The sequence below is a fragment of the Bombina bombina genome, chromosome 4, assembly GCF_027579735.1.
Source record: "Bombina bombina isolate aBomBom1 chromosome 4, aBomBom1.pri, whole genome shotgun sequence".
Taxonomy (NCBI): domain Eukaryota; kingdom Metazoa; phylum Chordata; class Amphibia; order Anura; family Bombinatoridae; genus Bombina; species Bombina bombina.
In genome coordinates this window covers 1,048,112,821-1,048,139,221 of record NC_069502.1, presented here as the reverse complement: position 1 = coordinate 1,048,139,221, position 26,401 = coordinate 1,048,112,821, and the positions used below count along the sequence as shown (strand labels likewise).

At 36.9% G+C, this 26,401-nt stretch overlaps 1 protein-coding gene across 1 annotated transcript in view; it reads right to left on the bottom strand.

Moving 5' to 3' along the window:
* Window positions 1–26,136, bottom strand: part of GPCPD1 (glycerophosphocholine phosphodiesterase 1) — a 308,210-nt gene extending 282,074 nt beyond the window's left edge. Inside the window, 4 exon segments of the mRNA XM_053712184.1 lie at window positions 1,259–1,343; window positions 4,026–4,116; window positions 25,407–25,497; window positions 25,687–26,136. Of these exon segments, the coding sequence (XP_053568159.1) occupies window positions 1,259–1,343; window positions 4,026–4,116; window positions 25,407–25,455 (225 nt within the window). The 5' untranslated portion in view covers window positions 25,456–25,497; window positions 25,687–26,136.
* Window positions 26,137–26,401: the final 265 nt, after the last annotated feature.

Sequence of the window (26,401 nt, the reverse complement as noted above, 5' to 3'; positions counted from 1 at the left end):
AACCGGTTAATAAACTACAGCACCTTGCCACAGCGGCCTGCTGTGGCCCTACCTTCCCTTAAGGATTGGATTTGAGAAAATCAAGCCTCCTGAAGTCCTCAAGCAGTCTCTGGACCCATGTGAAGCAGCATGCAAGGAAATCTGTCAGAATAAACAGCGCAACTGAGGCGCGAAATTAGGCCCCTCCCACTCCACAGCTGTGGGGCCTTCAGAACCCAATTTAGGTGACTAAAAATAGTGCCATGTGGAATAAAACCCCAATGAACACACCAAAAGTGCTTAAAAAGTGTCAATAAAGAGTATTTTGCTAAATAAAATAATCGATTGCCCTGCAAAAATGATAACCAGTCTATTGAGCCCTCTTAAATAAGCCTCTAGTTCTATACTAAGTCTCAGAACATGGCTTACCCTTCCCACATGGGGAATCTTGTCAGTCTTCTAGTATTATCTTATCTTGACTAGAAAAAATATGACTGAAACATACCTCAAAGCAGTTAAGCCTGCAAACTGTTCCCCCCAACTGAAGTTTTCTGGTACTCCTCAGTCCTGTGTGGGAACAGCAATGGATTTTAGTTGCAACATGCTAAAATCATTTTCCTCTCAGCAGAATTCTTCATCATATTTCTGCCAGAGGGTAAATAGCACAAACCGGTACTATTTAAAAATAACAAACTCTTGATTGAAGATATAAAACTACAAATCTAACACCACATTCACTTTACCCTCCCGTGGAGATGCTACTTGTTAAAGCGGCAAAAAGAATGACTGGGGGGCGGAGCCAGAGGGGGAGCTATATGGACAGCTCTGCTGTGTGCTCTCTTCGCCACTTCCTGTAGGGAATGAGAATATCCCACAAGTAAGGATGAATCCGTGGACTGGATACACCTTGCAAGAGAAACAAATTTGAAAACCTACCCAAATATTAAAATGTATCCACAGAAAGTGTAAAAGTTAAAGTCTAGCGGCAAGGGAGCACAACTTTCACCAAGTGTTTAACCCATTTGCAGAGACTAAACATGTAGTTAGTGCTGGGATACTTTAGAAAAATAAATGCATCTTATTTTACAAATGAATGTCCTTTTTTCAAATTTAGAAATTGTAAAACTCCATTGATCATTAAGGGACAAGAAGATACTGCAAAAGTGATACAATTGGCTTGACAGTAATCCTTTGTTTAAGGCAGGTGATATTCTCACCAAACAAAGTAAAAATGTTGCCATAAAAATAATCTTGGATTTATTTCAGAAAATCAACATACCTTTGGGGTCAGAAAATATCCTTTAAAATATCTATACTGTACTGGAGCGCCTCTGGTAAGTTTGACATTTGTTTTCCATAGTGCACTGTAAAATAAAATATCAGTCATTCGATATCTTTTACTTAACATAAAAATAGAATAAATAAAGACTATAAAAAGAGTTGCAGTCTCCATAAAAAAAGTTTACCAGCTGGATGGCATTATGAAGTAGCCAGTTGTGGGCAGTGTAACTCTCTGCAATATTATAAAATGTTCTGCTATTTATAGATGCTGCTTAAAGGGATACTAAGCCCAATCTTTTTCTTTTAAGGATTCAGATAGAGCATGCAATTTTAAACAACTTTCAAATGTACTTATATCAATTTTTATTCATTCTCTTGATATCATTATTTGAAAAAGCAGGAATGAAAGCTTTGGAGCGACCCATGTATGGTTCAGAACACTGGATAGTGATTGCTGGTTACATTTAGCCACCAACCAGCAAGCGGTACCCAGGTGTTGAAGCTAAAATGGGCTGGCTCATAAGCTTTAATTCATGCTTTTCAAATAAAGATACCAAAAGAACAAAGAAAAATTTATAACAGGAGTAAATTAGAAAGTTGCTTAAAATTGCATGATCTATTCAAATCATGAAAGAAAACATTTGGGTTTAGTATACCTTTAAGCTATCTAATGCACATGCTAACTGTATAATTTAACAAAATAATCTAATGTTAATTTGTGCGACATTGAAGGGAAAAAAAAGTTAATTTTATTTTGATTTTAGCTGGGTGGTCAGTAAAGTTAGCTGGGTGGTGTGCCCATTACATACTGTAGGTCATGGAGAAAACACTGAAGAAGATATTTAAAACAGCTTCTATGAGGTTGAAACATTCAGATTCTAAAAATCAGGTTACGGTGAAATGGACATTTTATAAATACACAATATTCAGCGTTTTCCCCGGGGCTTTTTAGTGGGTGCACTAAATGTGGCTTTTACGGACCACTCAGCTACAATTTAAACCAATATTAAAGCTATAATTAGTTGATATTAAATGTGTGTTGCTCAAATTATCATTTAATCAATGTATGTTAATTTATTAAATTAAGCTGTGCATTGGATAGCTTAAGTAGCATTTATAAATGACAAACATTTTTTTATAATATTGCTAAGTATTACAATGCCCCCACATGGACTACTTTATAATGCCATCCAGCTGGCAACGTTTTCTGTGGAGAACATGTGTGCAGCTTATAAGATTATATACACATTTTTTAAATAACCTGTATGATTTGCGGTGCAAATAATAAAGTAGAATACATTTCATTAGTAGTGCAAGAAAGAGAACATAATGCAGAAAAAATTGAATATTTTTACATATTTCTGCCTTTTAACACCTAAGTAAATAAGAAACTACACAATTAATGCCATTATAGGAACCTGCTGTAAAGTATTATTTCCTCTATATCCTGTTTAACATACAACTTTATTAGTAGTTTAAGATTCTACAACAAAAGGGTTCTCCCCTAGGTGTTTTGGAGCAATAAGAAATTAAAACCTTTAAGTGCAAACAGTTATGTTGTTGTTAAGAAACTTAAAATACTATTTTTTAAGCTCACGTAATTAAAAATGCAAAGGAAAGCAGGGAGGTCCTTTTATCTACTACCCACAGGATACCCCCACTCAAGTACTTCTTTATGTGAATGTTAAGCCAAAAGGGGTAGTTTAAATACAAGCCGTGTTCTAGGGGTTAATCTGGAGATGACTGCACTCATTTATTTCATTAGAAGAGCATGCAACACTATGGGACAAACCAGAATATGTTAATCTTTACTCATTGCCTTATGAGTGAAAATACCTAACCTACATCTTTGTATTCATTGCTAATCACTAACAGACTGACAAGTTCCATGTACAATTTGCCATCCTGCAACCTCTCTGAAAACCACATGACCCTGCACCCCCCTAAGCTCTTTTTTTATATACAAAATCCAAATCAGAAAAAAAAAAAAAAAAAAAAAAAATATGTATATACACATACATTACAAGTGCTATAACAGTTTTGAGATCATGGATTTTGGATGTTGTACGTAACAAAAGAATGAGAATAAATATATTTTTATGTATTTGTTGATGTTAAAAAAAAAAAAAAAAAGTTTTCTGGAAGGAAAATAAATGATTGGTTAATGCCAAGTGGTTTATGAAGTTTAAAAGAATAAAAAAAAAAGACAGTGCTTTTATGGCTAATTATTTAATTTCCTTTTTTAAAAAAAAAAAATTTGAAGAGAAACAAGATATAGCAAAATAAACCAGTTAACAACCTAAAACAGACTATGTAATTTGTTTTGTCACTGAGCCCATCAGTTGAAATACAGCTCATTGTGTAACAGTGCTGCACAAAAAGACATTGCAGAAACGTTAAAGCAGCTTAGAATAAGAGAGTGTTTCTCCATGTACCATATTACTGCCTATCAGGCAGTCCTTCCTGATCTCAGGACCCAGGTGGTGTGTTATTCTAAACCATGTGAGAATCAAAGCAGGCAAAGGAGAGGGGTGATATGCAGTGTAAATTACCACCAACCTCACTATACGACCAATGATTGTGCAAGAAAAATCATAATAAAAAAAGCACCACAACCGTGCTGTTTGTTAACATTTGGTAGCTTTTCCAAAAATCCTCCTTGCCCACCTCAGCAGACTCCCATGAAAAACCCAAAAGGTTCAAACAAACTACACTTATTGATCCATTCTGCAACTGAAAACCCACTAAAAATAAGTTTTACTTACCTATCATCAGCATCAGGCTGTAAGATAACAGCATTTTGTGGTTTCCATGCCCCTAAGGTGTCACTACTCCCACATAACGCAATAACTTCATCTAGAAAAGCAAACAAGTTTATTTGTGTGCAAATAATATAATAATAAAAGTACATATATAGTGCAAAATTCTACTATGGCCTACATCAACATAATTAAAGGCAGAACCTTTTAACCAGATGATTGTTAAAAAAAACCTTTAGTACCTATAATCCTTAAAAAGTGGGGAAACACAAAAGAAATGAATAGGGACAGAGGAGTAAACCTATTAGCATGCAGAATCATTAACCTGTTAATGACGTTAGGACGTTTCATGCCGTCCTGAAAACACTGGGCTTTAAAGGGACAGTCTAGTCCAAAACAAACTTTCAAGATTCAGATAGGGCATGTAATATTAAACAATTTTCCAATTTACTTTTATCACCAATTTTGCTTTGTTCTCTTGGTATTCTTAGTTGAAAGCTTAACCTAGGAGGTTCATATGCTAATTTCTTAGACCTTGAAGACCGCCTCTTAAGAATGCATTTTAACAGGTTTTTCACTAGAGGGTGTTGGTTCATGTTTTTCATATAGATAACACTGTGCTCATGCACGTGAAGTTACCTGGGAGCTATCACTGATTGGCTAAACTGCAAGTCTGTCAAAAGAACTGAAATAAAGGGGCAGTTTGCAGAGGCTTAGATACAAGATAATCACAGAGGTAAAAAAAATATATAAATATAACTGTTGGTTATGCAAAACTGGGGAATGGGTAAAAAAAAGGGATTATCTATCTTTTATAACAATAACAATTCTGGTGTAGATTGTCCCTTTAAAAGGGACACTGTACCCAAATTTTTTCTTTTGTAATTCAGAAAGAGAATGCAATTTTAAGCAACTTTCTAATTTACTCCTATTATCAATTTCTTCATTCTCTTGCTATCATTATTTGAAAAAGAAGGCATCTAAGCTTTTTTGTTTCAGTACTCTGGACAGCACTTGTTTATTGGTGGATGAATTTATCCACCAATCAGCAAGGAAAACCCAGGTTGTTCACCAAAAATGGGCTGGCATCTAAACTTACATTCTTGCATTTCAAATAAAGATAACAAGAGAATGAAGAAAATTTGATAATAGGAGTAAATTAGAAAGTTGCGTAAAATTTCATGCTCAATCTAAATCACGAAAGAATTTTTTTGGGTACAGTGTCCCTTTAACAACAACAATAAAATGACATGGAACACCTAATTTCTATGCCCCCCACCCCCTGTATCAGCGTGTTGGATTGCAGCGACAACCAGTCATTGATACAATGTGACAGACAATTATTCGATTAATTGGTTGTCTGCACTACCTCTGCCTCTCGCTTTCCTGAGTGTGAACTGCGGCCAGAGAGGCAAAGAGATCACAGTTAGAAAAACTGACTAGGCCGCTGCAGATCCTTGCATAGAGAGGTAAAGCCGAACACTGCCGATGCTGAAGGAGGAGTCACAAACACAGACCCGTGAGGTGCTAGCTGGACGCGGCTATGCGTAAGCCGCAAAAAGTACCACAACACTGGAAAGGAGCAGCACTCGTGAGGCATGTTTAAAAATAAGACGACAATTTATTTGGAAAAAGATCAAAATAGAGGCATAGAACAGGTAAATCTTTTTCCAAATAAATTGTGGTTTTATTTTTAAAGGTGCCTCACGAGTGCTGCTCCTTTCCAGTAAAGATATCACTGTTACAAAGTGCCTCACAGCGTTATATACACTAGTAATAAAAGTTCATACACAAACACACAATAGTACTGTTCAGTACTTCTGGGGTGCGTTTAGTTTTTTTATTTAAAATTTGACCTGTCATTTTTAACAAGTTTTAAGTTTTTCAAATTTTCCTGCGGTTTCTGATCACCGCCTTTTGTGTGTAATCTGCATAATCAGAGCATTCTGTCTGATCAACCTGATCTGCTAATTTATTATTTTGTTTACGGTTAGTACCCTTTCAGTGCTATTTAGATCTGATTGCAGCTTTTTACACTGTGATCAGCACAGTTTTTTTTTTATTTTTTGGGTGGTGTCTAGGGTTCATTTTGTTGGGAGGAATTGGTGTGTGAATTGAGGGAGTTAGTTTTGGGCAGGAGAAAAAAAAATAGGTTGCCTTTTAAATCATGGCATGTTCCTATTCCGCAGAAGACTTACGCCATTCTTGCACGTGATTCAGAGAGCGACACCTTTGTTGGATCTAATTGTGACACTCTAAAAGCATCTAAAATATAGAGCTCCTAAATTAGGATTTTAGTGATGGTGCTTGCAGCCTACCACCATCTAAAAGGAGGCATTCAGAACATTCAACAATCTCGGTTGAAAATTAGGTGCCCCCAAACTTAACAGCCCCTGAAATACCATGATTTAAGGCAATTCCTAGCATCACAACCAACATTTCAGTTTGTGAACCAATAGATTATTTAAACCGGTTTCTGAATGACAACATTTTTGAGAATATGGCTTCTCAAACAAATGTTTATGGCAGCTAATCCGTTCACACCACGTTAAGAAAAACACCTGACACCTCACTAACCTAACAGAAATGAAAATGTTTTAGACACTGACCTTGGTAATGGATATATTGAAAGAAACAACATAGGTTCCTGCTGCTATAAGCACCCCATACTGCCTACACCTCTTATCCCAAGATTTATGAAGAGGAATAGATATGAACAACTGCTAAGTTTTCTGCATGGAATAGAGAGATTAAAGAGAGAGAGAGAGAGATAGATTAAAGAGAGAGAGAGAGAGAGAGAGAGAGATTAAAGAGAGAGAGAGAGAGATTAAAGAGAGAGAGAGATTAAAGAGAGAGATTAAAGAGAGAGAGAGAGAGAGAGAGAGAGAGAGAGAGAGAGAGAGAGAGAGAGAGAGAGAGATAGATTAAAGAGAGAGAGAGAGAGAGAGATAGATTAAAGAGAGAGAGAGAGAGATAGATTAAAGAGAGAGAGAGAGAGAGATAGATTAAAGAGAGAGAGAGAGAGAGAGAGATAGATTAAAGAGAGAGAGAGAGAGAGAGAGATAGATTAAAGAGAGAGAGAGAGAGAGAGAGATAGATTAAAGAGAGAGAGAGAGAGAGAGAGATAGATTAAAGAGAGAGAGAGAGAGAGAGAGATAGATTAAAGAGAGAGAGAGAGAGAGAGAGATAGATTAAAGAGAGAGAGAGAGAGAGAGAGAGAGAGATAGATTAAAGAGAGAGAGAGAGAGAGAGAGAGATAGATTAAAGAGAGAGAGAGAGAGAGAGAGAGATAGATTAAAGAGAGAGAGAGAGAGAGAGAGAGAGATAAAGAGAGAGAGAGAGATAAAGAGAGAGAGAGAGATAAAGAGAGAGAGAGAGATAAAGAGAGAGAGAGAGATAAAGAGAGAGAGAGAGATAAAGAGAGAGAGAGAGAGCGATAAAGAGAGAGCGATAAAGAGAGAGCGATAAAGAGAGAGCGATAAAGAGAGAGCGATAAAGAGAGAGCGATAAAGAGAGAGCGATAAAGAGAGAGCGATAAAGAGAGAGCGATAAAGAGAGAGCGATAAAGAGAGAGAGATAGAGAGAGAGAGATAGAGAGAGATAGAGAGAGATAGAGAGAGATAGAGAGATAGAGAGAGATAGAGAGAGATAGAGAGATAGATAGAGATATGTAGAAGGTGTAGTAGCACTCCAGCTTCAAATAGCTCAGTTGAGCTCTCCTTGCCCCAGGTGCACTTCAAGAGTAAGTAGATAAAGCAGCAAAGAGGAAGTCACTCACAAGGTCTTGCAAAAAGATAAAGTATTTATTTTGACGTTTCGGGTGTTACACCTTTCTCAAAAAACAGCACAGTGTGAAACAGTATACTCACCCCCCTTAAATACCCCTGCACAGCAAACAATCAGTGTGGTAAACCCTCTGGCACCTGGAAGTAAAACCACGTCACATGACACAAGGTCAAGCCCCGTTGGTATAGCAACCAGACACTCAGTAGTGTAAACCAAGTGAACTGTTACAGCAATGACACCTGGCTTAAAACTAAGAAAGGTTGTTCTAGGTGCCTGGGATGCACCACCTGTGGAGGTCTCTCTACAGGTAGCTTCTTCATCCATCCGTATTCCACCAGAAAGTTTAAGATCAGACACAGGGTAACCTGTACCACAACATTCATTGTGTGTGCGGGATGTTTTATGTAGGAAAAACGGTGGATGACTTAAGGACCAGAATGGCCAACCACCGGTCTGCGATTCGTGCAGCATTGGATAAAGGTACATCAGATCAGACGGTGGCACGGCATTTCGTGGAAGCAGGACACAAGGTAACCGACCTTAAATACATCATTATCGACCACATCCCCCCCCCCACACTAAGTAGGGGGTGTGACAGGGCTAAAATTCTCTTACAAAGAGAGTCAAGATGGATTTTCAATCTTGGGACAATAACCCCCCAGGGGCTCAATGTCCACCTTGACTGGCACTGCTGTTTATAGGGACAAGACGTGTAATCAACCACCTCTCTATTTTCAAGACTGTTCCTGCCTTTGGTTCTATCGGACATTATGTAATCAAGTAAGGTACACCATATAAGGGATTGCCTTTAACTATATGTTTACGTATCTCTTGGGTATTTTCTTAAGTTATGTTTTTTTGAAGTGTACTATGTTCTTTGTTGAAGTTGTCCTATTTTTTGCTTTGCTAAAGTTGTCTGATACCTTCCCTTGGGTATCTGCATTGGTTATGTGCCGTGGCATGGAGTGTGTGATAAGGACTTTCACTGCAGGTTCAACCAGGCTTGTGCGTTTTGCCTCTATGCCTCGCTACTTCTACCTGCATGAAATGACAGGGGGGGGGACTTAAGAAGACCGCTATTGGTAGTTCTATACCTGGGCTCCGCAAATTGTCCAGTAGTTCATTACCTGTACTTTAAGATATGATATGGTTGAGGCTGTATATGGCTACGTATATTTATGCTGTGGGATTACGGTCACCCTGGTGATTAACGCTGTCTGCATGATAATATACTACTGCTTGTTTGGTTGTTAACATTTTTGTTTAAATCCATGTTTGTATTTATATATTGCTCCTAACAATCTGTTTTGCCTGTGTTTTTAACTTTCACTATGTTTTTAACTTTTACTTGGTTTACACTGCTGAGTGTCTGGTTGCTATGCCAACGGGGCTTGACCTTGTGTCATGTGACGTGGTTTTACTTCCAGGTGCCAGGGTGTTTACCACACTGATTGTTTGCTGTGCAGAGGTATTTAAGGGGGGTGAGTATACCGTTTCACACTGTGCTGTTTTTTGAGAAAGGGGTAACACCTGAAACGTCAAAATAAATACTTTATCTTTTTGAAAGACCCTGTGAGTAACTTCCTCTTTGCTGAGATAGAGATATATATATATATATATATATATATATATATATATATATATATATATATATATATATATATATATATATATATATATATATATATATATATATATATATATATAGAATTCATTAATTCAACTAGAAGATTATAAAGCAATTCCTATCCAGCACTAACTAACTAGTACCATAAAAAGGAAATGTATTCTTACCTGATAAATTGATTTCTTCTACGATATGACGAGTCCACGGATTTCATCCTTACTTGTGGGATATTAACCTCCTGCTGACAGGAAGTGGCAAAGAGCATCACAGTAGAGCTGTATATATAGCTCCTCCCTTCCCTCCACCTCCAGTCATTTGACCAAAGTTAGGAAGAGAAAGGAAAATCCAAAAGGTGCAGAGGTGTCTGAAGTTTAACTAAAATAAAAAATACACTGGTCTTAAAAAATAACAGGGTGGGCTGTGGACTCGTCGTATCGTATAAGAAATCAATTTATCAGGCAAGAATACATTTCCTTTTCTTCTACAAGATACGGCGAGTCCACGGATTTCATCCTTACTTGTAGGATACAATACCAAAGCTACAGGATACGGATGAAAGGGAGGGACAAGACAGGGACCTAAACGGAAGGCACCACTGCTTGAAGAACCTTTCTCCCAAAACCAGCCCCAGAAGAAGCAAAAGTATCAAAATTTGGAAAATTTGGAAAAAGTATGAAGAGACGACCAAGTTGCAGCCTTGCAAATCTGTTCAACAGAAGCATAATTTTTAAATGCCCATGAGGAAGCCACAGCCCTTGTAGAATGAGCCGTAATTCTTTCAGGAGGCTGCTGTCCAGCAGTCTCATATGCCAGACGGATGATACTCTTCAGCCTAAGAGAGAGAGGTAGCCGTAGCTTTCTGACCTCTACGCTTTCCAGAAAAAACAATGAATAATGAAGATGATTGACGGAAATCCTTAGTCGCCTGCAAGTAAAACTTCAGGGCACGGACCACATCCAGGTTATGCAACATACGCTCCTTCTTAGAAGAGGGGTTAGGACATAATGAAGGAACCACAATTTCCAGATTAATATTCTTATTAGAAACAACCTTAGGAAGGAAACCAGGTTTGGTACGCAAAACCACCTTATAAGAATGGAAGATAAGATAAGGTGAATCACATTGTAACGCTGAAAGCTCAGAAACTCTACGAGCAGAAGAAATAGCAACCAAAAACAAAACTTTCCAAGATAACAACTTAATATATATGGAATGCATGGGTCCAAACGGAACCCCTTGAAGAACATTAAGAACTAAATTCAAACTCCAGGGTGGAGCAATTGGTCTAAACACAGGCTTAATTCTGGTTAAGGCCTGACAAAAAGACTGAACGTCTAAGAACATCTGCCAAACGTTTATGTAGCAAAATTGACAAAGCAGAGATTTGTCCCTTTAAAGAACTTGCCGACAGCCCTTTCTCCAATCCTTCCTGGAGAAAAGACAGAATTCTGGGAATCCTAACCTTACTCCATGAGTAGCCCTTGGATTCACACCAAAAAAGATATTTACGCCATATCTTATGATAGATCTTTCTAGTATCAAAGTATCAATCACTGCATCAGAAAAACCCCGCTTAGATAAGATCTCCAAGCAGTCAGCTGTAGAGAAACTAGATTTGGATGTTGAAAAGGACCTTGAATGAGAAGGTCCTGTCTCATCGGGAGCTTCCACGGAGGCAGATAGGACATGTACACTAGATCTGCATACCAAGTCCTGCGTGGCCACGCAGGCGCAATTAGAATTACCGAAGCCCTTTCCAGCTTGATCTGAGCAATCACCAGGGGAAGGAGAGGAAATGGTGGAAACACATAAGCTAGGTTGAACGACCAAGGCACTGCCAAGGCATCTATTATTTCTGCCTGAGGATCCCTCGACCTAAATACGTATCGTGGGAGCTTGGCATTCTGTCGAGATACCATCAGATTCAACTCCGGTCTGCCCCAGTGGAGGATCAGTGAGGCAAAGACCTCCGGATGGAGTTCCCACTCCCCCCGATGAAAAACCTGTCGGCTTAAAAATCCACTTCCCAGTTGTCCACTCCTGGGATGTAGATTGCTGAAAGATAACAAGAGTGGGTCTCCGCCCATCGAATTATCTTGGATACTTCTTTCATTGCCAAGGAACTCCTCGTTCCCCCTTAATGATTGATGTAAGCCACAGTCGTGATGTTGCCCGACTGGAATCTGATAAATTTGGCCAAAGCCAACTGAGGCCACGCCTGAAGCGCATTGAATATTGCTCTCAACTCCAGAATATTGATTGGAATTAGAGACTCCACCTGAGTCCATACACCCTGAGCCTTCAGGGAATTCCAGACTGCACCCCAGCCTAATAGACTGGCGTCCGTTGTCACTATCACCCACGAGCGTCTGTGGAAACACGTCCCTTGGGACAGATGATCCAGCGACAAACACCAAAGAAGAGAGTCTCTGGTCTCCTGGTCCAGATTAATCTGAGGAGATAAATTTGCATAATCCCCATTCCACTGTCCGAACATGCACAGTTGCAGTGGTCTGAGATGAAATTGAGCCAACGGAATGATATCCATTGCCACCACCATCAATCCGATTACCTCCATGCACTGAACCACTGATGGCCGATGATTAGACCTCCGTCATAAAAATCTTCATGGATATAGAATCTATTAGAGTTCCCAAGAAGGGAGCCCTTGTCTGCGGAATTAGTGAACTTTTTTCTAGATTCACCTTCCATCCGTGAGTTCTAAGAAAGGACAACACCGTGTCTGTATGAGACCTTGTCAGATGATAGACGCCTGGAACAGAATATCGTCCAGATAAGGTGCTACTGCAATGTCCCGCGGCCTGAGAACCACCAGAAGGGACCCTAGAACCTTCGTGAAGATCCTGGGTGCAGTGGCCAACCCGAAGGGCAGAGCCATGAACGCAAACCTTAGGTACTGATGATGATCCTTGAGGATAGGAATATGAAGGTATGCATCCTTTAAGTCCACGGTAGTCATAAATTGACCCTCCTGGATCATTGACAAGATTGTTCGAATAGTCGCCATTTTGAAAGAAGGGACTCTGAGAAACTTGTTTAGACTCTTGAGATCTAAAATGGGTCTGAACGTTCCCTCTTTTTTGGGAACCACGAAAAGATTTGAGTAAAACCCCTGCCCCAGTTCCTGTATGGGAACGGGACAAATTACTCCCATAGAAGAGAGGTCTTTTACACAACGTAAGAACGCCTCTCTTTATCTGGTCTACAGACAATCGTGAAAGAAGGAAGGAACTTTTGAATTCCAGTTGATACTCATGGGTCACAATTTCCAGTGTCCAGGGATCCTGAACATCTCTTGCCCAAGCCTGGGCAAAGAGAGAAAGTCTGCACCCTACTAGATATGGTCCGGGATCGGGGGCCGCCCCTTCATGCTGTCTTGGTAGCAGCAGCGGGCTTCTTGGGTTGTTTACCCTTGTTCCAAGCCTGGTTGGGTCTCCAGACGGACTTGGCCTAAGCAAAATTCCCTTCCTGTTTTATGGAGGATGAGGAAGGAATTCCCTTAAAGTTTCGAAAGGAACGAAAATTGCTCTGTCTACCTTTCTGTTTAGGTGTTTTATCCTGAGGTAAGAGATGTCCCTTACCTCCCGTAATGTCTGAAATAATCTCCTTTCAGTCAGGACCAAATAGAGTCTTCCCCTTGAAAGGAATAGACAAAAGCTTGGTTTTAGATGACACATCCGCAGACCAAGACTTCAACCCGAGGGCTGTGCGTGCTAAAATGGCAAAACCTGCATTCTTAGCTGCTAACTTAGCTATCTGAAAAGCAGTGTCAGTGACAAAGGAATTAGCCCATTTTAAGGCCTTAATCCTATCCATTATTTCCTCTAAGGAAGTCTCAGTCTTTAGAGATTCTTCCAGGGCATCAAACCAAAAGGCAGCCGCAATTGTAACTGGTACAATGCAGGCCGTCGGTAGTAAAAGGAAACCATGAACAAAAAGTTTCTTTAGCAGACCCTCCAATTTTTTTATCCATAGGGTCTTTGAAAGCACAACTGTCCTCAATCGGTATATTTGTACGCTTAGCTAGAGTAGAAATAGCACCCTCCACCTTAGGGACTGTCTGCCAAGAGTCCCGCACAGTGTCAGGTATAGGGTACATCTTTTTGAACATAGAGGAAGGGGAGAACGGTATACCCGGTCTTTCCCACTCCTTGGTGACAATCTCCGAAATTCTCGTAGGAACCGGAAAGGTATCTGAGTAAGTAGGGACTTCCAGATATCTGTCCATTTTACACAATATTTCTGGAGGGACCACAATAGAGTCACAATCATCCAGAGTCAATAAAACCTCCGGTAGCAATAAGCGGAGGTGTTCCAATTGAAATCTAAAGGACATGAAGTCCGAATCTGATTGAGGTAAAGCACTACCTGAGTCAGACAGCTCCCTCTCAGACAAAGTTAACTTACCCTCCAAATCAGAGATAGCCATCAAAGCATCAGAAGCTACAGGGAGACCCTGTGATTCCGATCTGCTACGCTTGCCTTGTAACCCTGGTAACTTGGACAAAACCTCTGTAAGGGTAGAAGACATAACTGTAGCCATATCTTGTAAAATAAAAGAAGCAGACACCGATGGCGCAGCTTGAGCTGGTGTTAAAGGCTGTGACACTTGGTGAGGAGATTGCAGCAAATCTTGACTTTCAGTGGAAAGAGAATCATCTTTCAAAAATAATTTCTCTTTACCCTGTACTGCTTTCTCCACACAATTGTCACAAAGAGTGACAGGTGGTTTCCTGACCCATGTCTTCCATAACAACAAATGCAAGTTACCAACTTAGTCAGATTTCTTTTATTGAACAAATGTGTACTGTCTCTTTAAATGAAAAAATCTTTAAATTACAAAAAAATGTGTACTGTGTCTTTAATAAAAACTTTATTTGTATACCAAATACAAATAATGTGTACTGTGACTTTAAGAAATAAAAAATGTTTATTTTTCTGGCAAAAAAATTAAGTCTTTTATCCCACAAAAGATGATAACAAAATTTAAGTCACATGGATTGCTTTGCAATGACTTTCACATTGATCTATATAGAGAAACAGGAGTTAGAACTCCAGTCATCCTGCCACAGCTCTGCTGCGGCTCCTACCTGGCTCTGGAGGATAACCGGACTCGTGACCCCCTGATATAGCAGCTCTAGTCACGAAGTAAACAGCTGCACCGGAGAAGAGAACCGTCACCGTTCTAAAGTATCACTGCAATGGCGCTACAGAAAGCGTGCAAATGAAGCCCCCGCCCATCGTGGGCGTTAACAACACCGTAATCCAACTTACGCAGTACCCGGTCTTTTTCACCCAAGTGAAATCCCCAGCGTCAGCCACAGTAAATAAAAACATGCAATATACCCAATAGCTGCCAGCACACAGAAAAATAATAAAAATCTTTGAAGCCAGAAAATTTTATCAGGGTATAAATATCCCAGTGCTCTAGGTCATACTACCTGTCTGGGAATTAATCACTACTGATAGAGCAATATATACACACACACACAGGTAGCCCTCAGTTTACGCCGGGGTTAGGTTCCAGGAGGAATGGTTGTAAATCGAAACCGCTGTAAATTGAAACCCAGTAATGTAAGTCAATGGGAAGTGAGGGAGTTAGGTTCCAGGCCCCTCTCAAAACTGACATAAGTAACACCGAATACATTATTTTTAAAGCTTTGAAATAAAGACTAAATGCTGTGAACAGCATTATAAACCTAATAATATAGATTGTATCATCATCAAACTAAGTTTAATGAACAAAAACGTTTTTTTTACTTGCATTTTTCTGCAATCAGTTCTCTGCATTGTTAGCATGTTAGATAATATTGGGTCTGCACCAATTCTATGCATTTCAATCTGCAGTGATTAATAGGCAGTTAGGCACCTTCACCTCAAGCAGCTGGACAGGAAGATAATAGGGAAGTGACTGCTCGATAGCTAATGTCTGCTCTGTGTACACCGATCAATTTCAGACCTGTTAAGTTTCATAACTTTGCTGCAAAACAAGCGGACAGCTCCACCTACTGGCTATTGTAATTACTGCACGACTGAAGAAAAAAAAAAAAAAAAAAAGGTTGTTATTCTGAAACGGCACAAAATGAACCGGCATAAACACACACACACACACACACATATATATACACATATACATAAAAAGTACATAGGCATATGCACTCCCACCAACCGTTCAACTGCCAGGGTGCTTTCAAAGAATTTAATAAATGTAACAGGAAAAGCACTCGCTGGGCTTCAGACTTCAAACGTGGTAATAAAATTTATTAAATGTGACTAGGGCTGCAACTAACGATTATTTTCATAATCGTCTAAATGTGACGTTTCGGGACTTAACACGTCAGAGGAAGGGACGTGTTAAGTCCCGAAACGTCACATTTAATAAATGTTGTTACCACGTTTGAAATAAATAAAATGTGTGTGTATATATATATATATATATATATATATATATATATATATATATATATATATATATATATATATATATACACACATATATATATATATATACATATATATATATATATATATATATATACATATATACACATACATATATATACACACATATATATATATATATATATATATATATATATATATATACACACACACACACGTTGCTCGTGGAGGCGGCCATGCTGACAAGTGTCTGAGCTTGCTCTGAAAAGTCCCAGCTTTACCAGCACGCTGGGACTTGTGTCATCCGAGCCCTGAGCGAATGCCCAGCGCCTTGCTTTGAAGTCTCGTCAAAACGCTCCAAGCGAGCTCTGAGTTCGCTTGGAGTGCTTGCCGAACGCGGCCTTAGTGGCATGTAGTACCAGCTACTCTGACTTCTGGATACCCTGACTTTGCCCTGTCCCTGTTTACGTTAAGCCCAGCCATTCCAGTTTGCAAGCTGTGGAAGCAGTTGACAAACCCTGTGTTATGTCACAGAATTTAATTTTACGTTTCTAATTTGTCACATTACAAAATCTTACAATGAAAAAAGTAGGAATAAAATATGTAAACTTGTATTGAGTAACCGGTATAGAATCCTAACTTCTGAATTATTGGTAAAGTGAAATGTGCAACCATCAAGTTTTTTCCACCTTTTAAAAAATAAAAAAAAATCCAAAAAGCAACAAAATGGAAATAAAAATAAAGGATATGTTTAGATACGGCATACAATTTTAAAAAAAAGTGCCAATTTTCTTATAATATCAAAGTAGCTGTGTTCCCATGGTATTTTTTGATGATGAGATACCTAGGTAGGTATCTGAAGCACTACACGGCACAAAATAGTGTTGCCATCTAGTGATCTTGCAAAATCGCTGCCATATAGTGCTACAGACACATGCATGCGCCTGAGCTTACCTCCCTGCTTTTTAACTAATGATACGAAGAGAATGAAGTAAATTATAAAGTTTAAAATTGCATGCTCTAAGAGTGAATCATGAAACATTCTTTGTTTTGTGTCCTTTTAAATTAAAGGGACATAATACTCATATGCTAAATCACTTGAAACTGATGCAGTATAACTGTAAAAAGCTGACAGGAAAATATCACCTGAGCATCTCTATGTAAAAAAGGAAGATATTTTACCTCACAATCTCCTCAGCTCAGCAGAGTAAGTTCTGTGTAAAAAGTTATACTCAGCTGCTCCCAGCTGCAGGTAAAAAAATAAAAAAAAAAAATGAAGAAATGAACAGCAGCCAATCAGCATCAGCAGTGCTGAGGTCATGAACTCTTACTGTGATCTCATGAGATTTGGCTTAACTCTCATGAGATTTCATAGTAAGCTTCCTTTACCTGATTGGTGAAATAATATGAGAGTGCACGATGCTAGTCCCTTCAGATGTCCCAGGACAAACACACTAAAATGCTGCTTAGAAATTCTTTACAATGGGAGGTGGCTACTGAGGAACTTTTGAGGTAAAATATCTTTCTTTTTTACATAGAGATGTTCAGGAGATATTTTCTAGTCAGCTTTTTACAGCTATGCTGCATCACTTTCAAGTGTTTAAACATTTGGGTATTATGGCCCTTTAAAGAATGTAATATCTTTAAAACAAATAAATCGCAAGCAGCATCAAGATGTTTCACAATTTAAATTAAAAAAATTAATATTGACTGATTAGGGTATCAGTGTGTTTATAAAAAAATAGTTAAAAAAAATGAATACCTAATTAATTAAAAAGCATAAATCTGAATAAACAAAACATTTGCCATTGTAGCAATGAATAATCAAGGTATCTCCCAATATTTAACTAATTATTTAAAGGGATACTAAACCAATTTTTTTTTATTTCATGCTTCAGGCAGACAATACAATTTTAAACAACATTCCAATTTACTTCTATTATCTAATTTGCTTCATTATTTAGATATACTTTGTTGAAGAAATAGTAATGCACATGTGTAAGCCAATCATACGAGGCATCTATGTGCAACACCCAATCAGCAGCTACTGAGCCTATCTAGATATGGTTTCCAGCAAAGAATATCAAGAGATAGAAGCAAATTAGACAATAGAAGTAAATTAGAAATTTGTTTAAAATTGCATACTGTATCTGAATCATGAAAGAAAAAAATGTGGGTTTTATGTCCATTTAAGCATAGAAATAAACATTCTTATGTTAAGCCAGCCATTAAGACCTACACTATATCCAAGTTAGTTATTAGACATTCAACATTCCAGACCAGTTCATTACATATGTACTAGCTAAACAAGATATTTTGTTATCAAGGTTAATCAAAAAAAGCTGCAGTATTAATTCAGTTTACAAATATTTCAAACATTGAATTTTGATCAGACAAAGTCCATTCAGCCGTCAAAAAAAAAAAAAAAAAAAAAAAGATTTAACAATTCATTGCGCGTGGAACTGAAGTGTGATTTTGCAATAAAGTTCAATGCATTTAAACACAATCCATTCAATAAGTGCAAGGGAAAGTAAACCAATGTATTGGCATTAAAGCTGCCATGTTAGTTTGTAATAGGGATGCACCGAAATTTCGGCCGCAGAAAGTGTCGGACGAAAATGGCATTTTTGGCTATTTCGGTTTTTTTGCCTGTTATTTTCGGTAAAATTATTGTGTAGCATGTTTCAAATTTGATGCTAGCCTAGAGTTGCTGTTTAAGTTTATTACTTGACTTACTGTTCTGCATATAATGAGTTTTCTAGGACTATACTTTATTTGGATAATTGTTAAAAAAAAATAAACCTATTAAATCTGATTCTGTTACATAGAACTAAATGAAGAATACAGTATATTGATATTTAGAATTGTTTTAAGTAGGGATGCACAAAAATTTTGGTCGCAGAAACATTTTGGCCGAAAATTGTATTTTTAGCCTTTTTTTTTTCTTGGTAAAATTGTGTAGCATATTATTGTTTTAAGATATTTTTGTCCAATTTTAATGTGTTACATTCAATAAAAGTGTGGGCTTTTTTTATTGGCTCTAATTATGCAAAAAAAAAAAAAAAAAAAAAAAAAAATAATAATTTAAAAAAATACATTTTCGGTATCAGTTTCGGTTTTCGGCCAAGTGCATCCCGGATTTTCGGATTCTGTCCAGAATTTCCATTTCGGTGCATCACTAGTTTGTAAGAATAGTTATATGATATTTAACAGAATAGCACTATTAATAAACGAGTCTAGTTTACTGCATAGACTAACACACTTACACAATAGATATGCATGATCTAGTTAGCCAGATCCAAAATACTAATTTTCTGAATTTTCTTTCTATTCCAGTTTGAATAGAAAGGTCTAGGTGTGTATGCATGTAAATGAACTTAAGAACTGGGTGCATAGTCATACAAATGTTCACAGCAAGCTACACCTGAGTATACTGGTTGCTCCTCTGGGGATTAAACACACAGTATAGTTTGCTGAAACTTTATCATGGGCAAAAATGCACTAAAAACATACAAAATAATTTAGTTAGTTACCATCCAAGAGATAAACCCAAACATAAAAAAACATCTGTACTCTAAAATGCTCATTTAAGAAGTTGTGTATTTTTTCTGTTGTAGCATTTTCTATTATTTAGCCTTTTACTTAACCCTTTAAGGACACAGCTTTCAGTTTGCTCAATTGTTTTATGATGGAAAAATGCCGTCATATGTCCTTAAGAGGTTAATATTTATCATTTTAGCCCCTGGTCTAATGGGTGTTAAATAAAATGTATACAATGTTTCATTGAAATTTCCATGGAATTATTTTCTTAAAGGGACATGTCACCCACATTTTTTCTTTTATGATTTAGAAAGAATGCAATTTTAAACATCTTTCTAATTTACTTATTTTATCTAATTTGTTTTATTCTCTTGATATGTATATGCTCACTAGCTGCTGATTGGTTGCTGCACGTAGAAGCATCATGTGCATTGCTTTTGCTTCACATAAGGATATTTAACAAATGAAGCAAAATAAATTATGGAAGCAAATTGTAATGTTGTTTAAATTTCTATTCTCTATCTGAATAATGAAAGAAAGATTTTGGGTTTAGTGGCCCTTTAAGTACATCTGGAGCAAATCTGATTAGAGTTTAAAATCATATTTATTCAACAAAATCACCTCAACTTCAAAAGTCGCTATTTTGGGCTGTTTAAAATGTTGACTTCATTATAATTTGACTTGATTTTTCTAACAAAATCAACAGATTTTGCTCCTTTAATATAGACCTGTTTCCTGCCAAATGACACCTCATGGGTGTGATGCAGATTGTTTACAGATTTGCTATAACATAGCAACACTCTAGATTATGGAACAATTCCTTACTTTGGAAAGTAATGAATATATTGTCGTCACTAAGTAATGGGATTCAAGTTTGGCAGGTCTGAAAAAAGCACAGGAGACTGCAGGAACATCAATGTACCTCTCTGTCATGCATAATAAAAAGGTATTTTTTGTGAAAAGTGAGATCTTCACTGTGGCTGCAGTTCAGGTTTTAGTCTTATTAGAGATACTGCATTATTGCACATAACTGTGCACCCATGCATTTCCGAGTATTATGCTATAACTTGTATAAATATGTATAGTAATAAAATGTGGAATGGTCAGTATCAGATGTCAAAAAGCTAGTTGTGTGCTGAAACTTGAACAAACAACTAAGCAAAGGAGAACTTGAAATAGATTCTGGGAACATCAGCTAATGATCAAGTGTTCATGTTTGGGAACAATGAGCTGAGTCAGCAACCACCCAAATAGCAGAGGGCAAGAAATGGCAACAAGTACATGAGACATGGATAGTATACACCAATTCTCATTTAACTGCATGTAATAGACACTACAATAAAGAATAATATGCACAGATATAAAAATCCAGTAAAAAAACGTTTAAAAACGTACTTAGAAGCTCTCCGTTTAGCTCTGTTGAAAAGGTTAGCTGGAACACTCACTGCAAGTGGTTCTATAGAAAAAAAGGAGACACTCTCCCCTTCCCCTTCCTGTGCATTTGAAAAGACCCTTTACACAAACAAGAGCAAGCTGGTGTAGGTATACATCAGTATTCACCTAAAACTTTGGAGCTAGGTTAGGAGTCTGAATATCAGCACAATGTTATTTAAAAGCAAAACCATACTTTTTTTAAAAAAAAAAAAAAGAGAAAAAAAAAAGCTGTATAGGCTATATAAATAGATCTACAAAAATGTATGCAAAGAAAATTGTGTATAATGTCCCTACCCTTCAAGTAACAGACAAATTACTGGTCACAAATGTGTATTTAAATAGCTATATAGCTCTCTAATATTTCCTTAGAGGAAACTTTCAGAAATGTATTAACACACACACTAAGCTAAAAATGTATCAGAAATATTGCAAAACAGCCACAAAAACATACATATTCTGAGATCATACCAGAAAATTTTAAACTGTGAATTAAAAGTCCCATGAGTGTTGCTTATAAAACACTAAGTGTAAGCATTACATTTTCATTATAGAGAATAAAGTTTACATTTTAATATCCTTCGAAAAAGGTAGATATATCTATAAATGCTTCAGAAGAGCTGGGAAAATGCATACACTAAGGTATTAGTTACGTGGATTACTAAAAATGCAGACATTTTTAAATTATTCATAGAACTATACTGTAATTTTAGCATTTTGGATTGGAGAGTTTACCAAAAGGGAGTTTTCCTGTCTGATTCAATTGCTATCACAGAGACAATATAGGAGGAGTAATGACTTTAGTTGCTTGACAACTATAGTTGCAGACGATAGCAAGTAAACATCATTGATGCCAAGACCATGGCAAAATATCCTTAGCTGAACCTAATCTAATCACTATTTAGTTTGCTACTGCTCTATAAAAAAATTCCGGTACAAGGAACACAGAAATCCTTTTGGGTACTGGCTGTTCAGACCAAGGGTGCTCATGTTTTGAATACAGTGGGTTTTTTCTGCTAAGCCTAATAGCAAGGTAAACTAGCTTTGTGTAAACAAATCTACAATACAGTTGCTCTTTCATCAAATTATAGTCTATTTCTTATATCACTCAGATACATATGCAAATATTCTTGAACGCATCACAGCTATTACCAACAGTATACATTTTTAAAGGGAGAAGATGCTCAAAATAGTGTTCTGCTTTACCTAAAAGAGAAAGTTTAAAAATGTATTTTTTTTTAGTTTTGTAAAAAAAAAAGTACAGTGTATGTTTTTTTCTGTTGGAAGAAATCCCTCTAACCCAGTACCATTAGAGTCCCACACTATTAGACACTTTCTGTAGTTTCCCCTTAAATGTAAACAGATTTTACCCAACTTTTTTTTTTTTTTAACACAACTTATGACAACACATCCATCATAGCAAGATTTCAAATCTGTATTTTCTAATGGATTCAAAAGAAACAAATAAGATCTAGAAAAGGTGGGTCATATGAAACCCGAAAGTAACTGTCATATGTAAATATCACTGCACTAACAGCTATAGAAGAATTCTATATTTCCTCCTTTATTTTTAACTATCTAACCCCTTTCAAAGCTGTTCCACATTTCTCCATCTTTGTGTAAGTAGCTTTCTCTTTAGGAAAAAAAAAATTGAAAATACATATCTAAACTAGATGTATAATGTCAGTGCTTTAATCATGTGTATTTTAAAATATTTCAATAAAATTAAATACTTTATGTGACAGTGACCAAGCATGCTACTTTAGAATACAAGAGGATCAAACAAGTGTGCGTTTCTAAGGAAATAGCAAGACACACAATTTATCAAGAGCAGGGACAGTGTTCCGTCGAAATTGGTTCCCTTGTTGAGATCACATAATATGCACATTATTTAATAATGCTTACTTAACTTTTCATTGTAATATTTTTTTTATTTACAGCAAGCGTTATTAAATTATGTGCATATTATGTATTTCTATGAGAAAAAAAAACTGTCGAAATGTGCTACCTTCAACTGTGAATGTCCATGGACGCCACTTTAAGAATGAATGGGAGGATAATTTTGCTATTCATTGAAATTTGCTGCCTTACGATCTGCACATGCTTTTAATTATGTAATCGCTTTCCACACAATCTTCTGAAACATATTTTGAGTGTGATTACATAATTCTGAGCGTGCGCTCATCAAGGTAACAATCTCGATGAGGGAGCAAATTTCGACAGAAGACCAGCTCTAAACATTGATATGCCTGGAACCAAGAATAAAACGATGCACTCAACTCTCAGGGAGACATATTACAGACAGAGAGAAGCACACTCTTAGGACCAACCACCTTAATAACTTGTTCTATGGCAATTTACCACCTAGGTGCCCTTAAACTACAGAGACTAAAGTTCAACAGATTTAAAAATTCACATAAAATGCAGATGGCCATCATATGAGATTAAAAGGACAGTAAACACCTACTAAATAGGACATGTGTTGCTATAAAATAATATTACCCAAGTCTTGACATTTCAAGAACAAATTAACATCCTTTTTACTGCAATTAGTTTTCAATAACCAAAGTCCATCCACTATTTTCCTTATTTGGAGAAGCCAATGAGGACTTTGGCCCACAGACAACAAGGCTACTAGGCACATTCATAATGTTAGTATAAAGTACATTGTTTTGCAGTTATCTGATAAATCAAATTAGGGACAGATATGTAGCAAAGTTACCCTTGATAAGTAAGCATTTTATAAAAACCATCTTGAGGTGTTTACGGTCCCTTTAATTTTTCTTTATAAACACCAGTATCCAGACTATGCTTTTCCTATGTGCCGCCCCTTTTTGGTGCTGCTTGGGTCCTGTGGTCCCTACCTGGTCCAATTATAGAACAGGTCCTATTCAGGAGTCAGATAAAGGGTGTTAGTAAATTAATCTGCTGTTAGAGAGCACCCTAAAGATTGTTTTATACAACTCCTCATAAACGGAATCTCTCATGCGACCGTTCAAATATTTTGGGCTCCTAACCTAAATTTTTGGTTAGGCTCTTAGAATTTTTAACAAATTTGTCACTCAAAAAAATCAACTTAAGATTTTCCCACACAAACAAAATAGAATCCAGGACTAAATATGTCTCAGTGATAAGAAAACAGTAACTGTTTTGGCTAAGAAGTCACAGTATGACAATTATGCACCAGGAAACCTTAAATGTAAATAAAAAATCTCAAATAAAAACATAACATTCACTCAACAGAAATATCAGGGGTTTTTTTACAGTATACAAAAGTTCAGTATTGAGGGAGCTTTTGCTACATCAACTTTCTCCCAAATACATCCTAAAATTGTTGACAGTAAAATCTAGTATTTTAATGTAACTGTATAAACTGCAAGTAGCCATTTATTTTTTTTAAATGTGTTTTATATACCATATGTTATAGAGATTGACAAATGTATATGGGGCATAGAAAACAGCCACATTATTTTTGGTACAAAAAAAAAAAAAAAAAAATAAGTAAAATGTACTTTTACAAAAAAAATGTATTGTGATACTAGCAATATTTTGCTCCACTATTCGGTATCGATTTCGTTTTGAACTAAACGAATACTGAATATTCATAGAACATTTACATTTGTTTTCGTAAATGAAAAAATTCACCTATAGTTTTAAAAGGGACAGTTAGGGCATAATTAAACATTCATGACTTAGAGAATACAATTTTAAACAACTTTCCAATTTACTTCTATTATTTCATTAGCTTCCTTCTCTTGTTATCCTTTGAAAGATTTATCTAGGTAAGCTCAATAGCAGCAAAGAACCTACGTTCTAGCTGCTGATTGGTGGCTTTATATATATATATATATATATATGGTATTTTATTTCCTTAAAGGTAATTTAAAAGAAAAAAAAAAGGAATACTGTCAAATTTTGTAAGTATTTTTTTTTTCTTTACATTTAAATTTTTGTAATGAATATCCGTTTTCTGTTATAAATTTACATTTGTAATGAACCAAATGCACATCTCTAATAAACATCAAAATTTGACATCAAGAGTCCTTTAGTTCTAAAACCATTAATAAGAGATATTTTATTTGGATAGAAAGAAGTAAAATTACTTTTAGTGAACCAATAAACCAACAGAAAAGTAAGAAAAAATATTCTCTGTGTATACATATATATATATATATATATATATATATATATCTCATCATAATAAAATAAACTTGTAGCTCTCTCTGTCAGCCAACAGGCTAAACAATTTGGGAGAAATCTGTCATTTACAACCCTGACATATGGAAACAAAGCCATATCAGCACATAACTTCATTTTACTTGGCTTGGGAGTACATAAGGACAAGGACTGATGTGGCAGCAGAAATTCCAAACCAGTTACTCGCTTATCTCTTTCTGAAAATATATATATTCATAATATGACGATGTTAACGGGCAGATTCAGAGCTAAAACCAAATAATTTTGCAACGTGAAACAAATAACTGGAAAAACGATTAGTCACAACAATGGCAAAAAGGAACTTGTTATGAAGCATTAGGTACATAAGAAACGGCTAAAAAATGATCCGGTTTGTATTTACCTGGCAATGTTGCCCCTCTAACTTGGAAGGTGACTTGGCAAGACGACATGGTGTAGCTTTCTATGGCTTTTGGTTACAGTAGCTCTTTCGCCTAGAACGACAAAAACATTACTACGTAAACATTCAGATAAAAGCCGGAGATGTGAGCGGCAGACTTTCTCTGAGAATATGTGCAGCGCGGCAGACTTTCTCTGAGAATATGTGCAGCGCGGCAGATAAAATGAGAGCTCCTTCCGTCAGATAACCATGACAAGGTAACATTCCCTATTCTCTGCATCACCTGTTCACAGTAGACAGGTGAGATCGCTTGTAGAGCAGTAGCCCCGTATCAACTACTTCTGCACCTGATAACAGGACACATCAGGTTGCGGCGTCAGGATACTAAAGTGTTAATGCGCAGCTCCAACACACCAAATGCTCACTCTCTCCGGTCTGCTGCGGCGATACTGCGCCTGCTAAGCTAACACTCATGACGTCATTCCGTTGCCGGCGTTCCTACGTCATTAGTTGTCTTTGTACCCACTTTGCCCTTTAGTTTACCCGTCCGTCCGTGTTTTAGTGAGGAACATTATCTTTACGGAATCGTTGCCCGGTGTTTATACCGTTGCACAACGTGTACTTGTAAATTTTTGATGTGCATACTCATGTGTCATGTGTTTACGCGGCGCCGAACTCTTAATAAATCTGTCAAACACACTGAGTCTTGCAATGAATCGTCCTATTATGAAACAGAATTGCGCAATTTTTTAAAATATATAGCAGTGCGTCAGCTTATAGTAGGCAGAAGCTATCCTCATCCACACTAGTTTCTGTATGCCAAGAACTGACAATGGTACCAGGTTACAGTGAATGCCAGTTATGTAAAGCATTGCAACATTATGGTACCCGAGGAAAGAAAATCACTTATTAAACACCGTAATCCAACTATGTGATGAGAACATAAACGCTGTGCATGCTGTATCAGCTACACTGGTTAAATTCGAAAGCAACATATA